General features: G+C 47.6%; 1 protein-coding gene across 4 annotated transcripts in view; it reads right to left on the bottom strand.

Annotated features, from left to right (window-relative positions):
* Positions 1 to 10,042: 10,042 nt before the first annotated feature.
* Positions 10,043 to 23,774, bottom strand: part of NUP93 (nucleoporin 93) — a 105,749-nt gene continuing 92,017 nt past the window's right edge. For 2 of the 4 annotated variants that reach the window (XM_007466813.1, XM_007466812.1), the window contains exons 8-20: positions 22,614 to 22,771; positions 21,374 to 21,539; positions 21,010 to 21,103; positions 20,002 to 20,193; positions 19,155 to 19,281; positions 18,970 to 19,042; positions 18,632 to 18,676; positions 16,963 to 17,079; positions 16,088 to 16,206; positions 15,208 to 15,325; positions 14,678 to 14,761; positions 13,094 to 13,222; positions 10,043 to 10,514 (exon numbers count right to left, since the gene is read on the bottom strand). In XM_007466813.1, coding sequence (XP_007466875.1) covers positions 10,404 to 10,514; positions 13,094 to 13,222; positions 14,678 to 14,761; positions 15,208 to 15,325; positions 16,088 to 16,206; positions 16,963 to 17,079; positions 18,632 to 18,676; positions 18,970 to 19,042; positions 19,155 to 19,281; positions 20,002 to 20,193; positions 21,010 to 21,103; positions 21,374 to 21,539; positions 22,614 to 22,771 — 1,533 coding nt within the window. In that variant the 3' untranslated portion in view covers positions 10,043 to 10,403. Of the gene's footprint in view, positions 10,515 to 12,958; positions 13,223 to 14,677; positions 14,762 to 15,207; positions 15,326 to 16,087; positions 16,207 to 16,962; positions 17,080 to 18,631; positions 18,677 to 18,969; positions 19,043 to 19,154; positions 19,282 to 20,001; positions 20,194 to 21,009; positions 21,104 to 21,373; positions 21,540 to 22,613; positions 22,772 to 23,774 lie in introns of those variants that run through there. The other 2 variants (XM_007466811.1, XM_007466810.1) reach the window with 2 other exon arrangements.

The following is a 23,774-nucleotide window of genomic DNA, read 5'->3' as shown; positions in this document are numbered from 1 at the left end:
TCCTGCTGCATCAACACAAACTGAAGCAGTGATTCTAACAGAAATTCAGTCCTGTAGTCACAGGCATGACCATGTGCTCTTCACCCTGATGACTCAGCCTATGTGCTCTCCAAGAGACCAAGGAGCCAAACCCACTGTTTCTCCTAGCCCCAGCTTTTCACTTTTAAATACGCCTTCAGTTTTTCTAACTTTCCTGTAAACCTTTTTGTCTTTCTTGAAAAACATAGAGGAAAAACATGGTCATTCTGCTCGATTTTGAAATCCACAGTGCATTCCTAATCAGAATACTCCTTAATGGCAGCTTTTGGAGCTCAGGAGCCTCTGACCTGATACTGGAGCTGGGGTCAGGGGACCTAGAATCATGGAACTGCTTTAAAAGCTCAGCTTCCCCCACCCCATCCCCCAAACTGGGTCCAGCCCTAGACACAAGGAGGGAATGGGAAGGAGAGTCAAAGAAGGCCTGGACCTGGCTCTGCACCACCTACCTCATGACCTCAGGCCTGTGTGCCTTAGTTTCATCATCTGCCAAATGGATAATTCTTCTCAATGAGTGTTTTGATGATCGAGAGAGAGAACTTGTGAAAGAAGCATTTCAGAGGACATTAATATTGCTCTGCAAATATGTGTGTGTGTGTGTGTGTGTGTATTCCGCCCCCCACCCTTCCCCCAGCTCTTTAGCTACCAGAAAAGAAAGGTGGGGGTGGGGGAAGAAACCAACTCATCCTTGACTATTTAAGGCAATGCTTTTTAGTAAGGGCAGGCACTAAAAGTTATTAACAAACAAACAAAAAATTAGGGCATTAGGAGGAGTTGCGGGAAGAGTTGCTTGGGATCAGAAGGTGGAAACCCAAAGAGAGTTGGATTTGGTCATTTGCATTCATCACAACTCAGGCTTCGACAGGGCAAATGTCCAGAGGATCCCAGAAGCCCTGAGAGAGGGTCTCCCCCATCATCTTGTTGCCCCTTTACCAGACACTTGAAATAAGCTACTGACCTCCTTAATATATATCCCAAAGGATCTTCTGCCGGTGGTCACCAAGGGTTCAGCTGCAAGATGACACTTGCCATCCGGAATGCATTTGTGCTAAAGTGGGGAAGGGGCTGGATCCAAAGGGAGTCTGCCCTCCAGACGCAGTCCCTCTGGCTGGGTGCGAGTCCCCAGGGTATGGAGCCCTACGGCAGGAAGTCCGAGGGGCTTCGCGTGGAGCGGAAATCGAGTCCTCACTCCCAGCGAGCTTTGTTAGCAGCAGCACTGAGTGCTGGAGAGGCTCAGGACAAGCCCGGCAAGGCCTGTACCTGCCAAAGGTGGACGCGGGAAGGCTGGGGGCAGGTGGACACTAGGAAAGAACACCCCTGATGAGGGCCCAGGGATTCGGCCAGAGTTGTCAGATGGTCATTCACTTGTGATTTCCTGGGAAATGGACACTGCGGTCCCTGCCACACACACTCCGCCCCCACAGTAACGCATTTCAACTGGTGTCATTTTTACTGATTAACCATCAACATCAAGAACCATCCTAGACAACTAGCTTTGACTTTGGTGGGTACACAATGGGCAAGTTGACCCAATGGGCCCTAGGTATGGCACATAGTTTTCCTAACTAGTTAGAATTTTCATCTTCCTATTTAGTGCATCTCTGACAATCTATGATTTATTGAAAGTCTGTGTTGAGGAAGGTGGGGGGAGTCCACGTTTAGAGGGGCCTACTTCACTTCCTGCTTCTTCAGAACAATGGTCTTGACCCTGTTCTTGACCCAGGACATGAAAATCACCTGGGGAACTTTAAAAAACCAGTCAGCGACTAGGCCCCTCCCCAGACCAATTAAGTCAGAAACTCAGGGGGCAGGGGTTTGGAAGTCAGTATTTTTAAGAGCTCCCCAGGTGATCCTAATTGGTATCCAGGGTTGAGAATGGCAGAGCTGGGGCTATAAGCTTCAGAAAGATGTGTTAAGGGTGTGCACAGCACAAAATCTGGCTTTTCTTGATAAAGGTAATGCTGATTTAGGGTTCTTAAAAATAATCTTTCATGTTGTAAAAGGATTTTAAAGAGCTTTTTTATCCTGGGTAGACTCATGAATATATAAGCAGGTTATCAGCCCTTTGCTTGAATTCACTGCCTAAGGCCAACAGACAGCTTTATAGTTATTGATTTGTAAGACAAGTGCGTGTCCCCAAATGAGACCACCCCTCGTCACTCTGCCTGATGGACCACACACCCCAGGTGCAAACCCCACATACTCACCTCTTGGACAAGGTGGATGCCCCACAATCAGGTTTCTGCTCAGTCAGGAAGGGCTGCACATGAGGCCTGTGACCTCTGGCAGTTCTCCACCTGGCTCCAAGGCCCCTCAACTCACCTTAGCCCTGCTGTTTCCCCAGCTTCAAGGTCATAGGAGAGATTAACAGCTGTATGAGACTGCTGGGGCGAGTGAGGAGCTGGAGTGGAGCTCATTGTACCATGCTGGGATGGCTGGGTGGCCACACCCAAACCACGCGGGGGGGGGGGGGGGGGGGGGCCCACACCCCCCAGCCGTCTGCGGTCTGGATCCTGGCCAAGTGCAGATGGCTCCTGCATCCCCCAGCCACAGGAAATCTGATCTTCTTTATCTAGCCCTTTCTTGTGGCATTTCCTAAGGCTTCCTATTTTATTATAGTGTCTGTGCGCACGCACACACCTGCTTATCTCTTCTCCCCGCCTACCACACCACACCATGAGCTTACAAAAGCAGGAAATGCAACTCAGTCTCACCTAGGAAGAGGCCCTTTGCTGTTGGTCTCACCTCAGTAAAAGGTAAGCTTCTTGAAGGCAGGGATGTCAATTCATTTCACCACTGTGTCCTAGAACAATGCCTGGCACAGGATAGATGCTCAAACATTTACTGAACTGCATTCTTCATTCAGTGGTCACTGAATCAACAGGAATCACAACTTGAACTTGACATGCCAAGGTTGGTCCTCTTGTAGCAAATTTTTGGCTTACTAATTTTAACCTAAATTTGTCTCTTGCAAAAAACAAAAAGATTGCCATCCCTGGGGTGGGGGTAATTGAGTCCACCCTGCACCCATGTGAAAAACCTGTTGTGAAGTGCAGAAGCCAAATGGTAGAGGACATACCTGTAGCCCTAGAGACCCATCTCAACAACGCTGGGAGTAGGGTGGCCAAAATTAACCTTTATTGAGGGTTATGTATGTCATACATACATGGTATGTATGGTATGTCATGGTATGTCAGGTAATAGGTAGGTGATTTCTATAAATTAACCTCATATTCCCATTAGCCTGATGGAATATGATTGGTATCCCTGCTTTACATCTGAGCAATCTAGTTCTAAGCAGTCAAACGACTTGCCCTCAGTCACATGATTACCAGATGGTGAAATAGGGATTTTAGCCCAACTTTCAGGCCAGCTCCAAGGCTTGTGGTGTCTCTTGAAAATGCCAGGCCCTGATGCCTGGTGGGCTTGTTCCATTCAGGGCTCTGTGCTCGGAGAGCCTTCAGTCTTGGGCTGGTCCCCCAATATTCACTTCCTTTTCCTCCCCCCGACCCCCAATGTTGCTGAGCTCTTTCCTTTCAGAGTTTAGTTTTCAAAGTCTCGTGAAAAAAAAAAAAAAAAAAAAAAAAAAAAAGAAGTCTCGAAATCTTTCTTAGGCTTTTTGTGCTTTCTAAAGCTAATAATCGCTGCCAGCCACCAGAGGGCCACATCCCAAACATTCATATTTAGGGAATCAAAATGCCCTTTTGGGTTTGGTTTAATTTTCCTAAAAATACAAGCCAGCTGATGTGTGTGGCTGACCCGTATGAAAGCTCACCCAGGGACCCACTCTGAGTGCAAGAGGGTCAGCCGGGTGGTGAGGGTGATGCCTCTGGGCTGGCACTGTTTGGGGGGAGGCATTTGCAGCAACTGGGCAGAGGGGCTCTCCAGCCGACCTCCCTGAGGAAAATGTCTTACCCCAGCAACAGCATCACCAGCATGCAGCTCTCCTGGGCTCTGGGGCCTCACTGCCTACCATCAGTCCTCATACTTCTCTGTGGCTGTGTGCTTCCCGGGGCTTCTATGGAAATCTGGCTGTTCCAAGGGAATGGCTAAAGCACCCCTCATTTGGGGTGACCAGTGGCCCTAACCTTGTCCTCTTTCCTCGTGGGTGGCATTTTAAAGGTTTTAACTAGGACTCCGCTGAAAAGCTTCTAGCTCTGAGATCTGGGTAAATGGGGCTACGCTTTACTGCAGCAGCCAGCGCTCCACCTGCCCCCAGCCCCTCCACAGATTCCCCTCTCCAGCCACCGGCTCTTGCCAGCCCCTGCTCCAGGAGGTGCTGCAGAGTGTGGAAGAGACCACTAAGCCCTACATGGGATGGGCCCTACGTGGGCAATTGTCTGAGGCCCAGAGTTCCAGGTAATTCATCAGGAAGTGGCCTCGCATAGGTCACAGGGGCCAAAACAAGCTGAGGGCCCCCAGGCAAAGGGAATGGTATGAAGCTCTTCCATGTGGCTCCTTCAAGGAGTGAGTATCCTGTCACCAGGCAGCTGGAGCCTGTCTCTTCGTTAGGGCCAGGTCTCCCAGGTGGAGAGAAATGAAGACCCCCTACCTCCTCAGCCATTTGCACATCCCCAGGCAGAAGCCCAAACCCCAGACCCTGAAAACCCTTCCTGGTCAGAAACACAGGCAGATACTGCCCAAGAGAGCAGGGGACAACTGTCCTGTGACCAGGCCCAAGTCTCTCCCACCACTGAAAGAATCTTGCATCCCCTTCCCAAGGCCAATAACTGGCTATTGACCCCCATTTAAAATGCTTTCCACTGAGAGCCCAGTGTCAATGGTCACAGAGCTCCAACAGCTCCTAGCCCCAGAATGTATGCCACATGCTGGGTCACCATCAAAATACTCTGGATCTATTGTCCCACCACACCTCCAGCCAGACCGACCTCCCACAGATCCCTAGCCAGGGGACTGAACTCTGAGGCTGGTGAGGGGAGAGCAAGACTTTGGAGCTGGGATGGGAGTCCTGTACTTACAGAAACCTGTGGGGACTTCGAGGACCCAGCGGCCCAGCAGGCCTTAGCCTTCCTTGCAGGGAGTGGAGAAGGGGCCAGGCCCAGTCACCCCCAGAGGCTGGGAAGAGGCACTTCTGCTGCCTTCCAAGGAGCCCCAGGCTGTGCCTCAGTTAAGGACATTCCCAGGAAAGGAGGCCTGAGAGAGATTTCTGCTCCACTGAAGGACTGAACAAAGGGGGCACATGACACTTAGGGAGAACATTCCAGAAATTTACTGGCTACAGACAGGGGTGGTGGTGAAGGAACCATCCTAAACAGAGTAAATGCAGAAGTTACTGTACAGGAAGGAACGTGAGAACACATATACCGACTCTCTCCCACCCTGCCCCTTCTCCCCACAAATAGCACACAGAGTGACAATGTCAGCAAAGCAAAGATGACAGGAAAATAATCAGTCAACCAAACAAAGCAAAGAATTCTCCCCCCCTACATCTCTAATCAAAGTTACTGATCAAGTGAGAAAAGGCTGTACTTTGCTTCCTTGCTCTCTTTATAAAATACACATTTGCAATTCCTGACAGAAAAATACCCAGTAGAAGCTAGCAGCTGAGACCAACGGGGGCCCACACTCATCCAACTCAGTCAGCCTGCCTGGCTCTTCAGAACTGAATTCCCCTTACTGCCCTCTCTCCAGTGACTTCATATCTCACTGTCATTTCCGCTGCCCACAGAGGCACAAACAGTGCAACAAATCAGGGTAATCCAATGTAGCTGGAGAGCTACTGGCAGCCTGTACCAAGCCTGGAAGCCCCTACGCAGCAGATGCCAGCAGAGGCCAGCCTGAATAAGGCAGTCAGAAAAAACTGGGACAAACTTATACTAAGAACTTATTCACTGTTTATCTGAAATTCAAATTTAACCAGGTGTCCTGTATTTTTATTTGCTAAATCTGGGGCAGATGAAGGGGCCTTAGCTGCAGGCCGTGCCAGTCCTGGATGCCACCTGACAGCCTGCCTAGGTCAGCTCTGCTGCGGCCAGCCAAGAGGCTACAGTATGTCTGTTTCTCTGTTAGAAGTCCCCTCTGGGATCACGGGCTCCCCTCTTTCCTGTTCAAACAGAAGCCACTGTCTGAGGCAAACTCTTTTGCCCTCCCCATCCTAAGAAACAGATTCTCAAGAACCCCAAGGGCAAAGGCAACAGGGCATAGAGTATGCCAATATGCAATGCTGGGTTTCTGCCAGCCCCTCAACCTTTTATTTATTTTTTTAAAGATCTGGCCTTTATCATTGTTAACAGTAAATCAAATGTCCACCCCTTCTTCTCAATGTTTTCCTACAGACTGTGCAGCTCTGCAAGTTTCCTTCTTTGAAGGATCAGTCCTGTTTTATCTAACCCCAGGAGACACTCCCCTCTACCTTCTTTCAGACTGAATGCCTGTTAAAGGCCTCTAAGTCTGAATCCAGGCTTGTGGAGCTGGTACAGAGGATGTGGGGAGGGGGCTGGCACAGGAGGCCGAAGCAAAGAATCTGCTCATTCAAACCTTTGCTGAGCGAGCCATCGTGGGCTAGATATCTAGGAGAGGGCACACGGAAGCTATTTCAAAAATCGAGATTAGGACAAAGAATTTTCCTCCCTTCCTGGGTTAGCCACTTATAATCAACAGTATTTCCACTTAGATGATCCTGGCAAAAAAAGGAAAGAGAGAGCCCACTTAGACTTCTAAACAACTCTGGGATGGGGACTCGATGACCCTGGCTATCCCCAGCTACCTAGCACAGCCCAGCACAGGCAGTACTGTAACTGCTGAACTGAACTTAGGCTGACACATCAACACACCAGGCCTGTTTAGGCAGGCCCTCCCTGAGCTACAGCCAGTCACAACAGTTACATGTATAACAAGGCAAGGAGAAGCACAGATCACTTGAAAATAGTTTTGGAAACATTTTAGTTAGTGGTTTTAAGCTTTTTTCCACCAACCTTTTTAGTTAGAAACAAGTGGCAAGACATTTATTTCCCTCCTGTCCCTGTCCTGTGAGGGATACTAGTATACTATGAAGCTGTCAGAAGATGGGCTGGAGATAGGTGACTTCTGAATTCAACCTACAAAGAATGAAGAACAGGGGACCATCCAGGACCTCAAAACAGCCTCATTTTCCTGCAGGGAGCTACACAATTTCCGTTTAATGAGTTGCTGACTTCCTCCTGATATTCCTGAAATGCAGGCACAAAAGCCTTTTTTTTACTTATATAAAATGAGTATCTTGAACAATACCATAAAGTGCACATCTCCATTAGGAATTTTATAACGTTTTCTCCCAATTTGCTGGACACAGGGCTCAGTCAATCTCTATAACTGACTGAGGCTAAGTGAGAGTCCAGGCAGGCTGGGGCCTGCCAGCACTCTGGTGGGCCTGGGACAGTGCCCCAGCTTGGGGTTTTATTCAGCGTTTGGCATGCCCGAGTCACTTTCCGAGTGGCATGATGGAAATGTGGCAGTGATGTGAACTACCTAATGAGCTAGACAAAGGTTCAGATGCCTAATGGAGAAACAATGATTGTGGGGATCAGTGTTAAAGCAGTAGGACGCTGGCACATCTGCACGTTATAGTTAAATTAAGTATTAAAGCTTTGGCCAAAACAGTTCACTCAAACAGAGCGGGCAGGGGCGAGAATCCAAAGAGTAAATGCTCCTCAATTTTTTTTTCCCTCTATATCAGCAAGTGCGGGATTCTGTGGGAAAGTCTATAGTACTGTTCTTCAAGTAATCTAAACCCTAGAATTTAAATGATTCATCAAAAGAATAACAATAGTGGCTGCTCTACTGCCATTACAAGTCCCTAATTAGACTGTAAGTTATTGGAGGGCAGGAGCAGGGCCTACAGTCTGGCTTCAGTGTGTGTGGGCATCTCCTGCTCTTTGATGAACGCGTCCAGCTCAGGAGTGATAAAACCAAAGGATTCGCACTCTGAGAGCTCACTAGTTCCACTTGTTTTCCCTTAGAAGTTAGGCGGCCACGGTTGTTTAAAAAAAAAAATCAAAGGAACAGAGTCCATGCAATCAGATCCCTAGGTCTCTGAAAGGGACTCAGATCAAGTCAGTACATCCCTCTGAGTGTCTCAGTGAGTTTATTATGAGCCACTCGGAGGCAGGCACTGACCCTGTCAGCCTCCAAGTACCCTTGATTTTGTTAGAAAGATTGGAATCTCATCCTGGGGATGGAAGACTACCAGGACCACTTTCTCTCAGTTTCTCTGGGTAAATGGTGAAATCATGGACCAGTATCAAGGGAAAGGATTTAGCTCCCTGACCGAGTGAGCCAAGGATGACTTTTAACCTAATAACCTATCACAGGACCATGATTTCTGGGCACAAGCTGTAACCATGAGTACACGGGAACCTGTTAGATGCTGTGGCCTTCTAAACTCGGCCTCATGTCTCCTGCATCTCTGCACCCAGCAGGCCTTGCTTTACCACAGAATCCGCCGACAGGACAAGCCCTGGGTTTGCTCCACGAGCCTGGCCCAGCCCTTCTGGTATGAACCAAGTTACCTCATTTCTCCTATAAATGTCTCTCACTACGCAAGTACTCAAATGCCAACCAGGGACTGTGTTCCTCTCAACTCCACCCAGCTCCCCCTTCAGGGCAGCTTTCCTCTCCCTTCTGTCCAAGGGTAGAGGACCTCAGCCCCCTATGCAGGGCTCACGTGCAGCTCTCCTATTTGGAGCTGGCAGAACTGCATGACGCAAGGAAAGGCAAATTCACAATTAATTCTCACAATGAGAATGATGAACAAGAGGTGAGCCAGGGAGCAAATACATGTTTAAACACCTTGCGCCTTGTCTCCTTTATGACATTGTTATATTTCTATCTACAAGATCTAGTATCAAAAAAAAGAAGAACCCTAAATCACACTTTATGAAAAGTCCTCAGAATACTCTTTTTAAGGCACTGTTAAAGCAAATTGTTTGCTTTGTTTAAAATATAATCAACACATATAAATTGGGCACAACTTGCTAAACCAGTCCCCTGCAGTGCTTGCCGTTCTGAGACTTTCTTAGTAAAGCCCAATTGAAGGTGAATAGATGGGACTAGAGGAGGGAGACAGCCCCTTAGGCTACATCCTTGATAGATATAAGGGGATCCAACTGATGAACAGCAGATGGCCCCATTATCTATCTATTAGCTCTTTACTACAAGGAAAGGCAACAATTAGTATTTTTACAACCAGAGGATTGTGAGGGTAACCATGCCCTGTGACAAGAGAGAGTTTCCTCCCTAGAAGCAAAAAAGTACCTTTGGAGACTCTGGGGATCTTAACATCCTCTTGGGAGAGCCCGCCTCAGGAGCAGTCCATAAAACCGGTAGAGCCGACCATACCCAATTTCTCGTAGCCCCAGCTGGTCCATTCAGGAACAAACACTCGTCTTCACGTCCTCTCTAGTTTAGTCCAAGGCTTCGGGAGAAACAGGGCCAATGATGGGGGACAACCTCTGCTCAGGGACCACACATCCACGGTGCTGATGCCCAATGTAATGAGACCCATGAGCTGGCCCGGCCAACTGGCTTCATGAGTGGGAAAGGGAAGGAGAGGGGAGGCTGTCTAAGCAGAAGAACCAAGCACCAGAGAAGGGAAAAGAGGGGCTTAGAAGTCCTCTTGAAGAGGAGAGTACACAAGGCCAAGCAGTCGCCTCGCAGTGCTGCAGCTACAGAGGGCTCCGAAGGGGCCAGGTTTGCCCTCCCTCGAGCTCCAGCTGAGACCCCGACAAGGTTCATTTACTAGGCTATCGTTTCCTAGGCCTATGTTTTCATCTCCAGTGGGATTTCAACAGAACAGCAAACCAAATAATTTTGGTGGGCCTTGGACGCCAAGGCCCACCTTGGTGAGATAAGAGGGAAGAGGACATGGAGTGCTTGGTATTTCACACACAAATCTTAACTTACCAAGGCTGAGACTGGCTTTCACATTCAAATAAAAATGTGAAAAGCAAACTGTGACCCTATTACAGGGAATGTTATATCTAAATAAAAGCAACTCCCAAAGGCTTCATTTCCTTGCTCATTTTGGGTGAATTTTTAATCATTTAAGGTCAACTTTAACCAAATCACAGATGCCTATATAAGCCTATAATTTTCTGGCCCAAGCACTAGTGAAGACGTTTCCTCCCACACAAATAAAAATTTGAACAAAATTTCAAAGGAAAAACAAAACAAAACAATGAAAGTAAAAGAATGTGAAAAGAAATACAAATCAAAGAAATTTATTGGTGTTGACAAATATACATAATACAAAAAAACAAAACAAAACTAACACAACAGAAACAAAACCAGAAACTCCCCCCACCCTGGGGGGCCCACAGGCCTGAGGTACTGACAGCGAGCAGCCCCAGGAGCCCCTTGGAGCATCGCACTTAATTCATGAGGACCTCCATCTGCACCAGCCTCGCGTTGGTGTCCCCAGATGTCCGGTAGGGTATCATCCCAGCAAAGGTAATCAGGGCTCGGGCTTGGCTGCGGAGTTGCTGAGAGAAAGGGGAAGAAGAGAAGAAATCCAGTTAATTTCCAGGTCAGGGCACTGTCCTGAGAACCACCACCCTGGCCTTCCATTTTCTACCCCTTGGGGTCAGGGCAGACTCCCGGTGGGTGGATGACAGTCTCACCCTCCACCATCATGTTCCTCCAGCATGGTGCAGAGTTAGCAAAGCTCGGCTGCCGGGGCCTCAGTTCCAAAGCCCTTCTGCTTAGCAAAAGATGGATGGGTGTGCCGGGCAAGCTGCCTCACCTGACACGTCTGACCAGCTGCTGACACGGCCCTGTGCTTCAGACTGCCCGCTCTACTTCTCTGAGCCTCTCTCTCCTGGCTGGTTTCTGTCCAACTGTTACCATGGGGTCCTGAGTTTCTTTCTAGGACCATCATGAAGCACCTGCAGGTGCACTACCAGAGGCAACAGTTGTGCCTAAGTGAGGCCCATTCCAGCTCTTTCCTCTCCTGCATCTTCCCCTTTCCTTCCTTTCACTCCTTACATTCCTTCCTTCCTGACAGAAGTGCTTGGCTCTCTTTTCTCAGGCAACAATATTTATGAGATTCCTGGATTGCTCCAGGAAGGAAAAAGATTTAAACTCAGCTGTTTCCAACAACAAAAATAGGAACCTTCACTCCAATTTCCAACTGATAAATTACTGAATAAAGAATAAAGAAACGTAAGAGAACAGCTTCAGGTTGCCCCACACTGAGGTGTGTTGGATGCTTATACCAGCAGGAAAGGAAACCATATCTGGAATAGAAAAGGAGGGTCGACACACATCTTTTGGATCAGTAATGAGATTTTTAAGAAAAATTCAAGGGTCACTTACTAGGCTTCTTAAGGACCATTCAAGAAGAAAACTGAAAGGTAAGTGCCTTTTACCTGATATGTGAAGTAAATTGGCAAGTAAAGGTCCTAATTAATGTCCAAACCAAAAGAAATTTACTTTATGATGAGAGTATCCATCAGATTTTCTTTAAAAGTGCAAAAATGTGCATGGGTTCTCCTGCTTAATTTGCAGCTACTTTACGTAAGCTCTAGGGGTATGCAGGCCAAGGGACCCATCCACTCCATGGCAACACTGCAGCTTAAACCATGAGGCCAATTCTTGGGCAGGCAGCTTTTACACATAAGTCTTTTCTCGACTCCACCCATCCCTTCCTTTCATTACAAAGGAGAGCAGTGGGTAAGAGGAAGACAGGAGAATGGCTTTATCCATCATATGTAAAAACTAAGTGCCTAAAAAAGAGAGACTAAAACACACAGCGTGTGAGTCCAGCTGGTCTTCAATCAGTTCCCTTCAGATGTGGAAAATGGACCTGCCAGGCCACCAGCTCTGCTCTGTGAGCAAGCCCTGCTCTGACCTGTAAGCAGTACAGAGAGTATCAGAAACGCCCACCACTTCAGTAGTTGTATTAACTACAGCACTGCTGCCAAGGCCCCAGCACAGCGAGCCCACTGCTGGCACATCTCCTATGTAGGTTCTTGCCTGTCCAAGGGCAGATGGCAGACCTGCAGCTGCCTCTCATGCACACACGGATGGGCCTACCACGTTGGAGGACCACTTCCAAGCACTGCTATGTATGCTGCTAAAGGTGAAAATTCCCACCATCACTCACAAGGCAGAGGTTCTGACAGTGACAATGCCTGTAGGGGTCATAGCAGAGAGAGCCCTCAGATATCCATGGAGGCGGGAGCTAGATTTTCAAGGCTCTAGTTTCTTGATTGCCAAAATCAGGTATGGCTGTTGTACACCATACTGAGAGACTCACCAAACAGTTAAGTGGAAATGTTAAGGGAAAGGTAATTCTAAAACACTGCCTGTTTTAATGGTTTAATTGGAAGTCCAATGCGCTATCCATTGCGCGACAGAATTAATGGTTTAATTGGGTCAAACACCTTTCTTTCCCTTTTTGTCAAATCAACTGTACACCATACGCTGTTGGAATCCCAGGGTTCTATCTACCTGGACTCTGCGTGACCCAAGCAATGCCAGAGGCCCCACAGGCAATGGAAAGGGTACTGGCCTTGGTATCAGACAGACCCGGCTTCCAGACGTGGCTCCTTCACCTACCACCTGAGGGGCCCACAAAAGCAAGACGCCTCCTGACCCAGGCCTCAGATCCCTCAACTGTAAAATGGGGATAACGACTGCCCTAGGTACCTCTCTGGAGTCACTGTGAGATGACAGCAGAAACAAGGGTTTGCACCAAATTGTTGACCAAAAGTAAGTATGGTTTTCATGAAAGTGCTGAACTGAGACTCATAAAATGACCTTCTATTTAAAAATGGGCAGGAATTCTTGTGGAATCAGTATAAATTAGCATTTTGATTTTTTTTAAGGTGATATTCACTGACTTAGCACATCTTTGTTTTTTAGCTTGAGAAGAGTAGCAACCCCATTAATGTTCGATTTCTTCTGGGAGCCCCCGACACAAACTTTACCCAGCTGCCAGGCAGTAAAGAAACGAGCAATTTAGGGTCATGAGCAGTGGTCTCATGAGGTGTAATGGACAGCAAACCAGAAAGGTGGTTCTCAGCGATGGCTCTGGCCAACCGTCTGGCTGGGATCTTACAGAATCACGGTCCTCGATGACTCGCTGGGGCCTGGATGCCGACGATGGACTTGTCCCCTTGAGCCTCTTAAACTGTGTGAACAAGATGTTCATGGTGGCGAGAAGCACTTCTGAGAGGTTGTGCCTGACCTGCACAGAGGGACACACATGAAGTGAGGAGAAAGAACCAAGCCCTGGGGCCAACCACAGGTTGGGGGAGGGGGGAGCAGTGCTCCAGGAAGGCCTGGTCACATCACATCTCCACAGCTGCCAGGTGGAGCGCCACACAGCCACCAAAAAGGAGCTGATGGCATTGAAATGTCAAGCGTGAAAGCAAAGCTCAGGCAATGCTACTCAGAAGGTCAGGTAGGTCACTCTTCTGCTCCCTTCTTTATGCCAGTCCTCCTAGGCAGGGGCAGTGAGCAAAAAGCATGCCGACTACGTCTGGCCAGCAAGAGTGATTAGCAAAAGCCTGCATTTGAATGTCAGTAGGCAGGGGCGCATACGCTGGTTTTCCAGTCCCTACCACTCCCCACTGTCTCAGACCCACCAGACTGTCTCCATGGGACCAGCACAGCCCGAGCAGAGTCCTTGGGAGTGTCTATGAGGACAGGCCCTGGTACAACACTTCAGTCCATGAAACACTGAATGATGTAACCAGGGGAGGGCAAGAAACAACAGAAGAAGGAGTGGCTAGGGGTAGAACTGCAGCAGGTGTGAAGGGACGGTCGGCAAGAGGTAAGACCTCCTGAACTGTGTGTACCACAGCAGGCAGCTGCCTCACCACATGTGCAGAAGCCGGCCTTCCTTCTTCCTCTAGAACAGAAACATGCTTTCATAAAAGGAATGTGCTTACTAATGGTTTTAAATTGAAACACTGTTAGGAACATCCTGGAACCAGGCAGCTGGCCCTCAGTGCCTGTGGTTCTAGAGAAGAGTCGTACCCTAGCTGCACATGGGAATAACCAGGGGAGTTCTGGGCTGCAGCTCAAATCAGGGAAACCAGAATTTCTGGGCCTGGGCACAAAGATTTTTTTAAAGGTCTCCTAGCAATTCCAGTGTGCAGCCCAGCTGAGCACCCTTGGGCTAAGCAGTGGCAACATGCTAGAAACCCTGCAGAGAGACAGTAGCTCTGAGGCTCTTGGGCTGATAACTGAGTCCATGGTCACTGCACCTGCTTCTTGAGACAAAATGGTTCAGAGAAGGGAAAGAAGGACGTGAATCATGATGCATATTTCATGTACCCAATGGAACTACTTAGACAAGATCAGAGTTAAGCACTGACACACCCTCTAGAACAAGTGCATAATAAATTATCAAACCAGATCCCACAGGATCAATAAGAAACCTGTTTCTCCCAAGAATATGTGGTCTCTAAAGTGAGTGTATTTTCTGAGTCAGGAACTCAGACAATAATCTGATGGGGATATGTGTACTCACAGAAAAACCAGCCCAGGATACCTGAAATTGGACTCGTCTTAGAAAACTCAGTCTGGATGGTGGCTATAGTAGGACTGTTAAAGTTATTGGCTATGTTAAAACAAAAGCTTTCAGTTAGAAGTGGGGGAAAAAAGAATTTTATAATTCAGGAAGAAAAGGACTCACCTCATCACTGAAATTTCTGAAGGCAGCCACTCTCTCTTCCACACTTTCCTGATTCAGGGGCACCAGCTTCAACCGATCAATTATCTATTTAAAACAAAACCCATCGGTCTCATATGATACAACCATCACAGTCATTTCATCTCCTCAAACACATAGTCAGCATCTAACACATTCATAGTGGGCTTCTTAATAGGAAATGCTAATCCCCTCATTCAAAGGCTTTGATTCTAACTTGCTGACTGACTCAATTCCTATCCTCGTTTTCTGAGCCAGTTTTACAATTCAGAGATTTCAAATTACTCTGAGAAACCTCTCTGTTTTTAGACTAAAGAAGAAAGGAAGAGAAAAAGGAAAAAGGAAAAAAAGAGCAACAGAAAATCCCTTTTATATTCACAGGATCATACTTGTCCTTCTTCACTTAACAGGCATACTGGTGACATTTTCTTTGTTTTAAATGAATCTCACGAAGTGTTTTGATTTTTCAAGGGCATACATTAAGCTGCATTTCAAACACCCCTCCTGAAACTTACATCAAAGGCTCTGTCAATATGCCCACTGTGATACTCGTCAAAAAAGGTGATCAAGTCCAACAGAAGATAGAACGTGGAGTCCACAAATTTATTTGCACTGATTCCCTGAGCCCTATACCTGAAGGACAAAAAAGAAGGAAGGGGGGTATATTAGGAATTTCTGTGCAATCTGTAACTTGAGCATAGCATCTAAAACATGTCAAACAAAACCTCTTAAACTCTCTAGATTAAGTGAACTAAGGAGTGGAAAACAGTGTTTCTTTTGAAATGGCCAAGAATGTGATGGCGGGTTTGACAGAAATCCACCTATAAATGTTCTGTGTGAAGCACAGTTCTCTTGCCTCAGCCCCCATCTCAGCAAGCATCTCCAACCCAGTTTTCACTGGGTCACTTTATTAGGCGTATCTGCAGAGGGCACAAAAAGTGACAACTATTGCCCCAGCCTGGCAGTTGCACTCGTTAAAGTATGATAACTCCTCGAACTCATGGGGAGGAAGGTAGCTTCTGAAACACTGGCCACTACATCTCTAAGAATTTCCCCATCCACCCATCACTAGCTTTGTTCCAAAATGTCTTTGAGATGGCTGCTAATGACATATAGATGAGTATAATGCCTAGAATTAAACCTCATGTACAGGATTAAAATGTTGAGATACCCTTTCATACCCTTCCTTTTGGCAAGAATGTTTACCAAGTGACAGTGCCAAGTGACAGTTGGTTATGACGTGGGGGAACAGGAACTCTCAAACTGTCAGTGCTGGTGGGAGGGTGAGTGAGTAGAGCCATGCTGGGGAACTCTTTGATGCTATGGTAAAGCTGAAGATGCGTCTGGGTGGGCGCTGGGAGCCCTGGGACCCCCTGGAGCCAGCCCTGGCCTTACCGCTCCGCGACGGAGAGCGCCATGTTCTTCAGCCTCTCCTTGTTGGACTGCGGGGCACTGATCTGGGGGACGACAGGGCTAAGCAGTTTGTTCATCAGCTCCAGCACCTTGTCAGCATTCTGTTCGGTTTTTTAAATTAAGAAAGGAATCAATTAAAAGTAATCAATACAAGGAAAAAAACTAAATAACCGAAACCAAAGAGGGAACTTTTGTTCTGTATCTTGATCTGGGTGGCGATGACACAGATACATACCTGTGGGAAACCCATCAAGCTGTTCACTGAATATGTGTACATTTTTCTACTTTTTAATTAGACCCCAATCAGAACACTTTTAAATGAAAAGAAAAATGAATTATAACCCTCTTTTTGCCCATGTTGGTCAGCTGATAAAAGCAGAGAATGTACTCTTTTCAGGCCCTAACAGTCATCGGTATTCCCCACATGTTCTCACAACGAGCAACTTCCTCCAGTTCTCTCAGAACCCCTCAGCTGTGGTTTTGTTCCCTGACACACACCGGTCACAGTGTTTGTGCGGCTGCCCGGAGGGTGAGCACCAGGCATCTTCACCAGCAGCTTCACCACCCAAGCGTGATGGGCGCTTCCTCTGCTGCCAAGGGAAGCTTTGCTCAGTGCCCGCGGGACAGCCTTTCAATATGTCATTCTTGTTTGGCCAGAAAGACCTTATGGGCAGAAATAATTCCGTAAAATGGGAATTTCACCCTGACTGGACTATTAAGTGCCTAAGCACTAGCAGAAAATGCCTCAGCAGGGAGAGGGGTACAACAATGGCACCATCGAAATGTGTGTGCATTTAATGCCAAAAGGCCGATGACAGATCTATTAAGTGCAGAAGAAAGAAAAGAGCACATTTTACCTTGGCAAGGTCATAAAGCTTTGCTGCTTCTTCAAACAGTCCTTTATTTTCTGCCACGGAAGCAACTTTGTTGATAATAGGCTTTGTGTCACTAGTAAACTTATCTATGACTCCAGGCTGACAAGACAAATTATGGAGGGTAGGAAGAGAGAAATGGGGGGACAGAGCTGTTATTTTAAACACAGAGAAGCAACTGAGATCCGAAAACTACTTTAACTGAAAATACTTGCCCTGGGCAATGCACATATTTCATCAGCTAGACTCTGGCTTTCTTGAAGACATAAGGTCGTATTAAACATATGAAAAGGACCAAGGAAACTACCCATGAAGAGGTAGACTCAAAGGCAGCACAGGGGTCACCAGTAAGACTGTGCTTTCTAATTTTCCAAAATGACCTAGAGAATCGGTGAAATCATCTATGATTTTAATTTTGCTAATGAGTAGGCACTAGGGGGAAAAAAACCAGGAGGCTCAGAGAACGTATCTGAAAGATTCTGAATTTGTTTTCTAAGACAGATGGCAAAAGAAATCCATTCCTGAAAAAATATATGGCAAGTGGTGTCAGGATACTAAAAACAAACAAAAAAAATCTACATCATCACTCAACAGCAACCAAATGGTCAAGAAAGTATGGGAGAGGCCTGAGGTACCGTGGAGAGAGAGGGCAGACTATGTGACGTCTGACTGCCCATCTGATTCTCCATCAGCCCCGGACCAAGTCGGGTGACCTGCTCCGCCACCCTGGCAGCACAGGAGATCAGTGAAGAGCGTGGGCTCTGAGGTCAAGAAGGACTGGGCTCAAATTCCAGCTCACTTCCTTACTAGCTGTGTGATCTTGAGGAAAATAACCTCTCTTGTCTCCACTTCCTCCCTTGAAAAACAGATGACGGTTCCCACTGTGTTGGGTTCTTGTGATGATTAAGTGAGAAAATACATGTCAAGCATTCAGCACAGGGGACTGGCAGTTGTCACTGCTCCATAAGCATGGCCACTGTCACCAGCACTGCCACTCGTCTTCTTCTGGATGGTGTGAGCAGTGGGAGGTCATCTTGAGACTGCTGGCTCTAAATTACCCATTTTTACAAATGAGGAAAGTGAGTCCCTAAGAGAGGCATGTGTAGAGTGCCCGAGTGGGTCAGGAGGGGTCTCTGACACCAGGGCCTCTGCCCCTTCTACATTGCCCAATAGCCATGATGGGTCTTAGGGAACTGCTAAGGCTCATGGGAGCAGCTGCATCTCTGGGGTCAGTGCAGAGTTCTGAGCCCTCAAAAACTATCTTTTGAGAGAGGTCAAGTGCATTTGTAACTTTCCCCTCTGGGGAGAGTTAAGTGCAGTAACCAATTTCTTTCTTGCATATTTTCTGGGCCAATAATGGCAGAAATGTAGCCTTCTCAGCTGAAGATATGGCAGGTGTGAACAGAGGAGTATTCTGAACATAATAAAAAAACTATCTAACCACAAATTTACATATTTTAAGGAGAAATGTAAATGTACGTAAAATCAAGGTCATCATTTGGGGCCTGTAATTTTCACTTTGTTTTTAAAACTAAGCAACTTCATTCAGATTTGCATCTTCAGTACCATGAATCCTAAAATCTAACTGTATTCTTTGGACAATTATAAATCCCCAACTGCAAACTAACACACCTCTGGGGTGCACTTAACCCACCTTTCTACTTCCATCGTTCTCTAGTTTCCCAAGAATCATATCGAACTGCAGAGACAAAAAAAAGTTTACTCAGTTTACTGGACGAGGATATACACATAATCCACAATTCTTTGAAGACAAGAGAGGAATAGGGGAGGTGGGAGAAGTCTTGCACAAACTAGAGAACAGTGAGACTGAATCAACATTTTCATTGTCAGAAACCAAAGAAAACTCTAACACCCCCCTGCCCCCAGCCACATCCACCAAACTCATATTGAGGTGACCATCCAGTATCACATCAGCATGAGAACTTGTACACTGGAAATCATGGGGGCGTGGAGAAAAGTTAAGAGACATACCTCTCGACTTTCTATCACCAGCTCGCTCACACAACGCAGAAACATGTTTTCTCCTTGACTGTCCTTCTCGTCTCTAGAAGGGGACAAAATCAACCTGGTTTCTGGTGTGGCCCCAAGGTCTCTGTCATTCTCACAGTGGCAGAAATTAAAACCAGCTGAAGTAAATGGTCAAAAGCCAGTCTAACCTGAGGAAGTAGAAGTATTGGAGGGCCTCTCTCGGGTCCGTGGATTCAAACTTCCGGGTGTAGAGAATGAGTAGCCGCACGAAGTTCAGCCTCCGCATGCAGGGAGGGTCGCCAGGCTCATGGCTGACTGCACCGACGGGGACAGAACTGGTCACAACCACACTGCCCTTCTGACCCATGCAACAGAGAGCTATGGGAACTGAGTCCAAAGACCCAGTGGTGGCACCTACTCCTGCAGCCCAGCCAATGTTTGCCAGTGTGAGCTTAGGCCAATCCCCTTCACCACCCTGTCCTCAATTTCGTCCCAAGTACAGATTGGAGAAAGTGGCATTTTTAGTAAATCACTAGTATGCTGGTCTCTGAGTGAAAAGATGGTGACAACTGACCATTACGGCATGTGCTCTGGAGTGAGTCTGCTGTGCTACTAAGGAAGCTGCAGCCATTCATGCACAGGTATCTTCTCTCCCTCCCCGGACTCCCACCCCATGCAGGTAGGCACACAAGATGGCTGGCTGCGCCTTCCGATGTCTCCAGTTAGAGCCCTAATGGGAGCCAGTCTCACGACTCTAGGGACTGTTTCTCCTGCACCACCCTCCAGGCGACCTGACTCACTGGCCACAAAACTAGCACTTAGCACAGCATTTTATCTATTAAACACCTCAGGGAATACTAATGGAGGCGGGAAAGGCAAGAACCCTCATACTAATCATCTCATAAGCCCAACCGTCTACAACGCTCTAAAATGATTGGTACCACTTGCCCAAATCCCTGCTGGCTGCAGCTATGTGTCCACTGCCATCTGATGGGGGGATGTGTTATGGATGTGCCACTGCCAACAAATACTCACGGAGCTGAGCGCTCTGTCCCGAGGATTTTAAAAGCAGCTTTAGCTCAAAGAGCACCAGCGCCACGTGGACAGCATGGCAGCGCAGCCGCTCCATGCGGAAGAGAAAGGCAATGGCAGCTTCGAACTGCGCGGTCAGGAACAGCACTTGGAAGTAGAGGAAGGGCTGATGGTTCACCGTGAAGTGGGACTCGCCTGTCCAGGGAGAGGAGGTCAAGCTGACTCAGAAGGAGCTGGCCTCTGCTGGCAGCCCCGAGCCCAGAAGAAGCCCTACGTCCTCAAAGGACTTGCTGGGCGGGACAAAAGCACCAGCCTGAGCCTGAACGGATGCGGGGGCTCTGGACACAGTGGATGCCACTCCAGCCGTGGCCTGTTTCCACAGCCTCCGGACCTCACCAAACAACTGGCGAGCGGGGGCTGTGTTGTAAAACCCAAACTGCTTGCATTAGTTGGGAGAGAAACAGAGCACAGGACCTTAAAACGGAATACAAAAGGGGCTGTTTCTCTCCTTTATCCTGATATAAGTCACTCAATAAGGACAGGAACGATTTCAAAGCTTCGGTATACTCAGATTCAGATATTTGCGTTCAACACTGTGGACCACTAGTTGGAATCTCCTTTTCTTCCCCAAATTTTTAAACAGTGAGAGAAAGAAAAAATGAAAAGCTATTTCTCCCTTGTTTGTGCTCAGATATAGTCACTGCGAGGTCTCTGAGGAAGCAGTAACCAAGTCCTCTTATGTCTCTCCCTGAGCCAGGGTCTGCCAGAGCAGTTCAAAGAACTAGTGGAGTTTACTGTCAACGACCATGTAAGTCACATACTCTGTTTACGGCCACGTGTGTGGCCTCCAGCCAAATGTGAACTCATTGTTTTGTTGTGTTGTGTTTTGAAGATCCAGAGCATTCTGAAGGAGAGACAGAGTTCAGAGATGAAGGATTTTCCCAGAAAAAAGCTGAGCAGTGACCTTAGGTGGACAAGAGAGGGAAGGTAGTTATGTTCTGGGTATCTTACCGTAGTCTTCCAACAACTGTTTCTGGAACTGAGAGAGAGTGAGCCTGTCTTGTGGGGAGCTGGTGCCGTCATCATCGAAACACACCTGGTTCAACTAAACGCCCAAGAGAAATACAGGCATTGGTACAAGCTACTTCCTGTGCCGGGTGCGGACTTGTAGCCGATTAGCTGCCATGCTCGAGGCTACGCTAATGGCTGTGTTACTGGTTGCGAATATTACACAATAAAAAATGGGCCAGGAGACAGGAAATCCACTAGTCCAGTCACCCTATTGGCATTATACATTAAGCAGTAACATCTGTATGCAGTGTGTGAGCAGGGGGAAGGGGAGAATGCCCTACTGGGCAAGGGAAGCAGCGCCTGCCTTCAGCCACAGGTAGTCCTCGGTTTTGTCGGCCACCTCGCTCTGGTTGTCGGTGATGTCACATCTGCCAATGATACAGTACACAGCCCGTTTGTAGGGGTCTGTGTTGTTCCTGAGGGCCCTGCGGTAATGCAGTCGGAGCTTGTTCTCTGTAGCTGGGGACAATCTAGAGGCACAAGGGAACACACAGACACATATGCTAAAGATCCTCACGGGCATCTGAAAGCACCCAGGTCCCAACCATACAGCAGAGTCACGAAGCCTTCCTTCACGGAGGGTAACACTGTCCCACCCATACCCACGGGCACCATCACTTTAACCAGACTTGCAGCTACCAGCACCTGCGTCTCCGCCCACTGGCTTCCTCAAGTAGTGGCGGTCAGAGGCACGTGAGAAGGTCTGGGGAATTAATCCTCCACCCACGTCCCTGGCAGCCCTCAAGCAGTGATGGGCAAGAGCGAGTCAGTCCCTTAAGTGCCTTAGCCCCGCTCTGGCTTCTCCACTCCCTTATCCCTGTGAGATCACCTACCAAATAAACTCCATGCACTCAAACCCTTGCCTCAGAGTCTGCATCTGGGGGAACCCTAAAACACTGTCCCTACTTTACACTCTCTAACATGAGCAAGACAGGGCTTATGGTTTAAGACAATCTCTGGACATGGCATTATTGACACTGCCAAAAAAGTAACCCTGGTTTTCCACATGTATAACTGGGGTAACCACCATTATTTCTTCTACATACATGTATGTATATTGAAACTGGGTTCGAATATGAACTTAAGTCCTATTACATTAAAAACCAGAGAAAAATGAATGCTTAGCAGTTCCTTAATGCAAGAGAACTAAAAAAAAAAAACTTACTGAATTAATTCAATGATTATATCTCAAGTTTGCTAACTTCTAACTCTGGCCTTTGAGTATGAAGCGTATATTGTCATTTGGGTCAACCAGAAAAGCACTAAATGTGAACAAGTGAAGTGTAATACAACCAAGTTTCATTTACTAAAGCATCCTTGATGTGCCTGGGACTTTGTTAAGTGTACACATGGTGTCAGAATGGGGCTCTTTTAATGTTTTCAACTGTTATTCTACAGAGTTCTGCTTGTTTTCTAAACTTCAGTTTTCTCCCAAGCAGAAACTTATTTGAAGCCATGCACAAGGAAAAGAGAGCAATGCCAGTGGGGGCCACCCTGCTGATTCCACGTGGCTTCTTCTGGATGCACCATCTCATTCACTGTACCTTCTGTCCTTGCTGTTCATGTACTCCTGGAACCAAGTTTTAAACTCTCCCAGCTGGTGCTGGGCTCGGTTGACCACCTGTGAAGCGGCAAGCAGGTCTCCACAGCGCAGGCAGTAATAAATTAACGCCCACACAGGATGGCCTTCCACCTCTCCATCCTAAAAGGGGAAAGGTTTAACTGATGACTTTCGATGTGCTGGCCCTCAGCTAAGCCCTCTTCTTGTATTAAGTCACTTAATCTCACAACTCCACTAGGCAGGGACCATGAATGGCCTCCTCCTCTCTGTTTTACAAACCAGGAAGCTGAGGCATGGGGATGTTAAGTAATTTTTCCAAGGTAAGCTGGTAAGTGGCAGTCAGGCTCAAGAGCCTTTCCTCTACAGCACTGTGTACACAGGCTTCAAAGACAGCCAGTGGGTTCTCCGTGGAACCCCAGTACCCACAGCAATCAGGTGACATGTTCTTCTGTGATAATTTACAGATGTGCACTCAGGCTAAGGACGTTCACTGACCAATAAGAGACTATCATCATATTTGAGTTTATAAAATGTTAACCATTAATGATTAGCTAAATGGATTCTGGCACTTCCATTCACCTGTTAGTTGTTCACTCACTTAATATCTTTGTTTTGGACACCATGCTACGTTATGCACTGGGGAATCTAAGAAAGCAGCTCTGTTCCCGCTCTCCCAGCACTAGAGCTTCTCTCTCCTAAAAGTGGCTTTGTCATCACCTGTGCAGCAGCCCTGTGGTTACTCCTCTCTCTGCTTCTCCCCAGCTCCTCCAGAAAAGTGGACCTCAGACTTCCTTTCTTGGGCCCTCCACCCTTCCCTCGGCAGGACTCTTTCTTAAGCCCAGATCTGATCGTGTCACTTCCTCACTTAAACCCCTTTGAGCAATTTACATCCTAAGTGCTTAGCCTGGTGCTCAAGGCCGTCACCAGCTGGCCCCAAGCTGGTCCAGCCCTACCACACACCCGATATGCCAGATACTCTTTCCTGCCTCCATGCATTTGTTCATGCTCCTCCCTCCTCCTGGAATACCCTTTTCCCAGACCCCTGGCTGGCAAGCCCCTACTCTTCAAGCACAAGTGTGGGCCTCACCTCCTGTATGAAGCCAGGAGCCTGCAGCCCACCACCCTTGGTACACAGCTCCGGTTC

Source organism: Lipotes vexillifer, unplaced genomic scaffold (assembly GCF_000442215.2).
Source record: "Lipotes vexillifer unplaced genomic scaffold, Lipotes_vexillifer_v1.1 scaffold130, whole genome shotgun sequence".
Lineage (NCBI taxonomy): Eukaryota > Metazoa > Chordata > Mammalia > Artiodactyla > Lipotidae > Lipotes > Lipotes vexillifer.
This window is presented reverse-complemented; position numbering and strand designations above follow the sequence as displayed.